Source organism: Thalia democratica, chromosome 2 (genome assembly GCF_965202585.1).
Source record: "Thalia democratica chromosome 2, ktThaDemo2.hap1.1, whole genome shotgun sequence".
Taxonomy (NCBI): domain Eukaryota; kingdom Metazoa; phylum Chordata; class Thaliacea; order Salpida; family Salpidae; genus Thalia; species Thalia democratica.
The window spans coordinates 29,184,967-29,193,027 of record NC_139166.1 but is presented as its reverse complement, the minus strand read 5'-3'; the positions used below and the strand labels follow the sequence as shown (position 1 = coordinate 29,193,027).

The 8,061-nt window shown below is 25.2% G+C and overlaps 1 protein-coding gene across 1 annotated transcript; it reads left to right on the top strand.

Annotated features, from left to right (window-relative positions):
- Positions 1–3,171: 3,171 nt before the first annotated feature.
- On the top strand, positions 3,172–7,839 carry LOC145828520 (dynamin-2-like). Its single transcript, XM_082936276.1, has 12 exons — positions 3,172–3,244; positions 3,460–3,550; positions 3,650–3,726; positions 4,478–4,633; positions 5,059–5,262; positions 5,485–5,583; positions 5,665–5,825; positions 6,035–6,177; positions 6,342–6,426; positions 7,240–7,311; positions 7,389–7,475; positions 7,741–7,839. Exons 1-12 carry the CDS (start codon positions 3,172–3,174, stop codon positions 7,837–7,839), a joined length of 1,347 nt encoding a protein of 448 aa, XP_082792402.1.
- The last annotated feature ends 222 nt before the right edge of the window (positions 7,840–8,061 follow it).

Here is an 8,061-nt window from a genome sequence, read left to right as displayed (position 1 = left end):
TTCAAAATAACCAAATAATACTATAGATACTATATTTTTATACAATAAGACAAATAATAAATATGTTTTAATATAAACTAGAACAGACATTAATTTAGTTCTTAAATAGTATATCATAGACTCTGGTAAACGGGATACGTTCAAAATCCACCCGATTAAAATCCACCTAGTCTAATTCGAGAACCGCTAACTGATTGAGGGTAAGGTTTAGGGATAAGTGATAGTGTAAAATAAATTAAAAAATGCAAAAAATATATAAAATAAATTTATAAATAATGAGATATACAAAAAAAATCGGGTGGATTTTGATAGTATATTTTGGTAAACTGTTTACGAACTATATTTCTGATCATCTAAATTATCAAACTGTTTCAATTCGCTTAGTCAAACTAATATTTTTCAAATTTGTACTATTATTTACTTAATTATTTATATAAAACACATTTAAATTAACATGATTTTTTTTTAAGTATAAATAGAAAAAATAACTTTGGAAAAATACTAATTTTGTTTAAGTATTTTTTCTGAATATTAAACATGAAAGCTGTGATAAAACGATGATTATAAAACAACTAAATTGTTTTTTTTTATATTGTTTTTAATAAAAAAACAGTTAATAAAACTATATGCAAACTAATTAGTGTGAATAGTGATTGTTAAAAATGTAACTTATTTTTGTATTTTTGCACTTTTTCCAGGTTTATGATGACTGTCTAAATTTATCTATCACATTAATGTTTATAACTACCTACAACAAATTAAGCCTAAATTTTTGTAATCTATAAAAATAAATAGTTTTTTTAGTAGTCTAATCTTATATATTTAGTAGGGTCGTCAAACGGAAACTTCTAACCTAATATTTTTTTTAATTAAAGCAACATCCTACCCGTAAAACAATTTTTTTTTCATATCAAAATGCTTTTTTATGAACTATTTAAATGAAAAAGGGAACTTTAGATATATTGTAAAACGACTAATTAACAAAATAAATGATATATTTTAATTTTCTAGAAAAGTATTGCTTCTTTTGACTGATATCAATACTTTTAGCACCTTTCTTAAATGACTTAAACCTACATTTTATATGATCGAACTACAATGTTAGTTAAATTTGCGGTTAATTTCTGTGATACATATTATGATTAATTAATTTAAGTTTGATAAATGAACGTAAAAACAAGTAGTTTTGTTTTTCAATGTGATTTTTCAAAATAGAAATTACATCAATATTAAAACTAAAAGTTTATTAAGTAACCTTTTTCTTACAACAATGATTCTTATTTTGCACATTTTTTATAAAAATATGTCAAACAACTAACTAAAGCTAAAAATGAGAGTAACTTTATTGACTTTTTATAAAACAGTTCAAGTTTTTTGTTTTACCAAATTGTAATAGTCAGAATATAGTGTCGATATGTAAATTGAATTTATTTATAATTTCTTCTACGCTAATGGTATTAAGAAGAAAACTAAACAATTTGAATTTTATATTAAAGTTAATGAATGCAACAGGTTGTAATATACATTTAGAAGACCCTTATTCTTTCAAAAACCTCATAAGAAAGTATGCCTTAAACATAGTCTACAAACTTGAAAATGGTAACAAAAAATTGCAATTTTTTTATCATAAAACACTTTTATTTAAACTACCCGGACTTAAAACCTTTTTTAATGCAAATTGTATGACGCACATCTTAAATTTGTAGATATTGTTAATATTCGGATCCTTCTGTTTTTTTTAACTGATGATTGTTATAGTTTTATACAAAGAAATATTGAATGTTAAATTAAAAACTCACTTTTACTCACAAAATCTTTATCAACTTCATAAACGTTATTTTTCTATAAGTGTTTAAAAAAAAGTTAGCTGTATAGTTATACGTATTTAAATTATAAATAAATTTAGATTAGTTCTTCCCAAGTTTTAATATTTATTCTACAGTGAAAAAGTTTAGAAAAATAAAAGAGCACACTAGAACTTTAAACATGAACTTATCTAAGCAAAACCTGATGATATAATAGTATTGTTGTTTTCATAAGTAAAAATATGCCATAATGTTTACTAAACACAAAAAAGAAATCGACGTAAGTATGGTATAAAACCCTATTGTAAAAAAAAGCATCTCGATCACCGACGTGGGAATCACTTTTACCAAAATCATCAATTAATAATAGAAAAGTACTGCATGAGCGGTTTTTAATAAAATACAGACCAACTTAATAACTGTTGTACTAATCAACAAGTTTTATATTTACATTAAACCTCTACTTGCACAGGTGCGCACTTTGAAAATTTTTTTTTGTGTATATAAAAAAGTGCTTTAGCTTATAAAAACGTTCGTAAACTAAAATAATTAACATAAAAAATAGTTTAAAACAAAATCTTGTTTAAAGAAATTAAACTTAAGTTGATTATATATAAATCTCTTAATCACCAACAGTAATATTTTTGTTAAACATAACCATATAATTCTTTAAAGCTAAATAAGTATAAACAGACATTGTGAGATAACTTTTGAGTTATTTAATCAGTTAAACTCTTAGTTTCAATTAAAAAAGTGTCTAAAGTTTTTTTTAATGCTAAGTGAATTATTAATATTAATTGAGTCGTATAGGAACGCTGTTAAAGTTCTTTTCAATAGTATAAAAACTTACCTAAAGTAATCATATACTTAGATTGTATAAAATTAGTAAAATAAACTAAATTATATAGGTATTAAAATAAAGTGAACTCATAATCTAAACCGATTTTTACATATTTTGCTTTTCTTAGTGTATGAATAATAATTTTTAGATTAATTATGGGAGCTTATATAAGATGTTTTTAAAAAGATTTAAAAACTATAGTTTCAAAATTTTTAAATATAAGTCAGCAAAATGTTTACTACTTTTTATTAGTTTGACTTTAACTTGCACTTTTTATTTATATTATTTATAAATTTCAGCAGTTTAGTTTAGCAAAAATCTTTTTTGATTATTTTTATTTCTATATTTGAAGTAATTTCTTTAAATAATTGAACTAACGTATTTAAATCTATTAGTTAAAAACTTAAATATTTGTACACTAGTTCTAATTTTTTTTGATATTTATTTAAACAAAAAAAATACTTTTTACTTCTACTTTAAGGTTTTTTACATAAAAATATACTAAAATATATAAAGTTATACACAATGTCGGGTAATCATGGAATGGAAAAACTTATACCATTAGTCAATGAAATACAAAACATTTTCAACTCATCAGGTCAAAAACATTTTTACTAATCTAACTTGAATTTTTTAAACTTTATTTAAAATCAAGAACAAGAAACCCGTTTGTTCAAGAAAATGTTCGTTTTATAACCAATAATCTTAAAATATCATACTAAGTTAAATCAATTGAAATACAGCGTTAACTTAAATATATAAAGAAATAAGTCGAACAAACCTTGAGTAAACATTAAATACCAATTTTAACAGGAGAAGAAATGGATTTTCAACTTCCACAGATTGTCGTGGTCGGTGAACAAAGCGCGGGAAAAACAAGTGTCATTGAGAATTTTGTTGGAAAGTTAGCTTTCTTAGATATTCTTTTGAGACTTTTGTTTGTGCAAACTTTCGAAGTCCTTTAATTGAAAGTGATGTTTTTTAATTTTATTTTATTTTTAAGGGATTTTCTACCAAAAGGTTCAGGAATTGTAACGAGAAGACCTTTGGTTTTACAGCTTGTAAATAAGAAAAAGGAAAGTATGTTTGTTTTAGTTATTATTTATTTTTTTGAACTATTTTTCTATTAGAAGTTACAAAAAAAAGCGACTAAAAACAACAACTTTTAAAAATTATTATTTTTTTATAAACTAAATAACTGTTTTTACATTTATATAATTATTTAACTTTTCGACACGATCAACAACAACACCTTCTGAGATAACATACGACCGATTTCGTCCTAATTAAGACTCGTCAGGCAGGCATAGTCGCGAGAAACCGCTGTTGAGATCAAACCAAGCTGGCTTAAGTACAAACTTTTTAGGTTTCTCACGACTATGCCTACCTGACAAGTCCTAATTAGGACAAAACCGGTCGTAGGTTGTCTCGGAAGCTGTTGTTGTTGATCGTGTGGTAAAGTTCAATATTTATTATTGATGGCGCGAATCATTTCAACTTTGTTGATGATGGCTAAAATAAATACTGTTATTACTTAAAAATATTATTTCTAAAGCTTATGCATCACTTTAAGAGAAGTTTGAACATATAAGTAAAAAAACAATTTTTGGTATTTTAATAAAATAAATTTGTAAACTTATTAATATAATACAACATACACTAATATAACTTGTAAATTTTAACTGTTTTGCTTGGTAGGTTTTTTACATCGAGTTCAATAAACTTTAGTTTTACTTTCAATTGTTTGCTCAAGTTAAACAAATAATAAGTCTATACTGGTTTATTACTTTTTGTCAAGGTTAAAATTCTTACAAAATGAAAAAAATCGTAGGGGAATACGCAACATTTTTACACCTTGGGGAAAATAAAAGGTTTTACAATTTCAAAGAAGTAGGAGAAGAAATAAAACGAGAAACAGACAAAGTGACTGGCAAAAACAAAGGGATAAGTTCAAGTCCCATAACATTAACGATTCATTCCGAAAAAGGTATTTTTGGGTTATATTTTTCTTTAAAGTATTGTAAGAAGTTTACTTAAAAATTTAAGACAAATAGATATATATCTTATAGAGTTTTCATATTTTATTTGTAACAGGCTGTAATATATTATTGGTTAAAAAATAAGAAAATTACTTCTAATTTATAAACAGATTAATGTTAAGCTTTACATACAAATAAATAAAAAGTTAGTATCAATATTTTAAAACTTACTTTTGAAAGAAGTTCAAAATAACTTGAAACTTAATCTAGATAACATTAAAAACTATTCAATTTTGTTTTTAAATACCAGTTTTGTTTGCATATTTAAGTAAAGAGCTTAAAACTGTACAAAGGATAGGAAAATCGTTTACACCGTCAAAAGTAATAATTTTCAGTTGACATCTACAAAACTTAATATTTTTTTTTTGCACAGTTCTCAACCTGACTCTAGTCGACTTACCGGGAATAACGAAAGTTGCCATCGGAGATCAGCCTCGGGACATCGAGGAGCGTATCAAGCGGATGATCGAGGAATGGATAGAACCAGATACAACTCTCATACTCGCCATCATCCCGGCCAACATCGACCTTGCAAACTCAGAAGCGCTCAAAATTGCAAGGCAGTTCGATCCGAGAGGTTTGCTATGTGTTTTTTAATTTAATAAAAAGTTCTTTCATATGTTTATTGAGTATTACAGTTATTATCTTTTTTTAGTACTTAAAGCTCCTTTTGCAATTAAAATACCTCAACAACCTACAAATTGTTTTGCCCTGTTTGAGGTTTTTTACAGTTTAGCTTCTAGTTTTCTTTAATTTTAATAAAAATAAAAACAAAAGGCTATTTTTTTTAATAATACAGGTAAGAGAACTATAGGGGTATTAACAAAACTTGACTTAATGGATGAAGGTACAGACTGTTCAAAAATTTTAAAGAATACACATTTTCCTTTGCAGAGAGGTTTGTGTCACAACAATTAATTTTATTGATGTTAAAACTTAAGTTTATAAAAATAGTGTACTTGTAATTATTTCTTTGAAGGTTACGTTGGAGTCATCAACAGGGGACAAAAAGCTCTGAATGGAAATATAGACATCAGTTCAGCAAAAATATCGGAAATGAATTATTTCAAAAAACATCCTGTGTACAGAAATATGATAAGTACTCTCGGTTCACAGTATTTACAAGAACATTTAAATAAGGTTGTTTATAATTTTATATTTCCACTAAAATCGAAATTGAACTAATATTACTTATATAAAACCATATAAACTTTTGAATAAATAATATTGTCCTATACTTTAAGGAAAAAAAAATTGACTTAATTTAAGTAAAAAATCATAAACTGCTTTTGTTTCTTTTACTTTGCACAAAACAACTTTTAATTTTTCAAACTAACACTAATTAACAGCAATTATCCCAACACATTAAACAATACTTACCTGAAATCAGAAGTAAGTTGTTGGAAAAATTGACGGATATGCAGAAAGATTACAATGATGCGAATAACTTCGATCCAAACAACATCGCATGGAAAACAAAAACCATGATCACGTAACAACTTTTAATAATCTACACAAGTTTTTTTAAATCTTCAGCTTTAATAAATAAATTTATAATTTTAGGTTTGAGCGAAACTAAGCTGAATTTTTTTTGGTAAAGCGTAAACGGAAAATTTTTATAAATATTTATTACTTTTTATTAAAATGTTCTTGCAGTTTAATTCGTCAATCGGAAGATGAATTCAGCAATCAATTACAAGGAGTAAGGTCGGGAATCAACTTTAAAGAACTTTCTTGTGGCGTAAAAATTAATGAAATATTTAGTATTTCGCTCATTAAAAATTTTCAGGAGGTAAATGTTATGTTAAACATTTTTAATATGAGTACTTTTATTATCAGACTACTTATATTAACAGGCCAATGTTTTGGTGCCAGAATATTATTCAAATTACGTGAAAGAAGTAGAAAACGAACGTTTAGGAATAATAAATCCAACTATTACGCTACCTCAAAGCTCTAATTTATATAAGGGTCTTTCTGTACGTATATTTTGTAATTATTATATACATACTTACGTAAAAATAGTTTCTACTTTTATTTTTTGTATTTAAAAAAAATCAGCTGTTTAATTGTGAACTTTTCAAAAAAAAAACAAAGTATAAACAACTTAACTTGAGAATAAATTGGTGCGAGATTTGTTTTAATTTTAAAGTTTGGGAGTAGAGATGAATTCGAAAAGAAATTGAAAACAACGATTATTAACCTGCACGGAATAAATCCTGGATTTTTTACACCGAATGTGCTAATACCTCAATTGATTAGTAATGAAATGAAACGAGTTCTTGTTAGTTTGTTTTTACTCAAAACAAAAGAAACACACATAAAACTTTTAAAGTAATTTTTTTTTTACTCATAAACAAGTTATATTAGTTTTTTTTTATACTTATATAAAAAATGGGAACAAATTTTTTTTATTTTTTTTATACAAAAAGCTTGCTCATGTTTAAATTGCAGCTAATTTGTTGAAAATTTTTAACGTAAAAACATTTCAGAAGGTAGAACCATGTTAAAATATACTACAATATAATAACTAAGTGTATATACCTTTTTATAGGATCCTTGCTTGCTTTGTGTTAATGACGTTGTTGGTCAACTTCGGGATGCTTTAAGCAGTTGTTTGGACAAGGTAAGAGAATACGGCTTACTAAAAAACTTTAAAAATAGTTAGACTATAACTCTTTTTTACTTTCTTATTGTTTTTAGTTTTCTCAATATCCGACGTTGCACGAAAAAACTGAAGAGCTTGTAATGCAGTTTTTGATTCAACAAGAAGAAAAAACAAAAGACCTGGTAAATTGAAACTTGTTTTAAATTAAACATAAAAACAAAATACTGTAAAAACAAATGTTGTGAAACTATTTTTCTTAATGAAGATTTTTGCAAGTTTTAATAGATGTAAAGCTTTAGTTAAGGAAGCTGGGTAGATAACTAAAATAATTTTTTAACAGTTATAAAATCTAAAAAATGTTATATAAAATACTGGTATATAAATACTGTATAGAAAAACGTAGGAAAGTATTAATATTTATGTTTTATTATCAATAAACATAAATAGGTAAAAACATGCGTTGAATTTCATGAATGCTGTGTGAATTTCCATAGTGCTCCAGAAGACATCAGGTTTAATAAATGCTCATTGCAAAACGAAAACTAGTGTAATTATATCAAACTATAAATAGTATTCTTAATTATGCATAGTTTTTTCTTCTTTAGTACTGTATAAACTAGTTTTGATTACAATATTTAGATTTTTCTTTCTTTTAATTTATTATTTTATAAAAGTACTTATTCCTACCGAAGAGGCTTTTTCAGATAATATTAAGACAACCTTTTAAATAGTGTTTTTTAATGGAACTTTTTCTAAGCAATATTCATA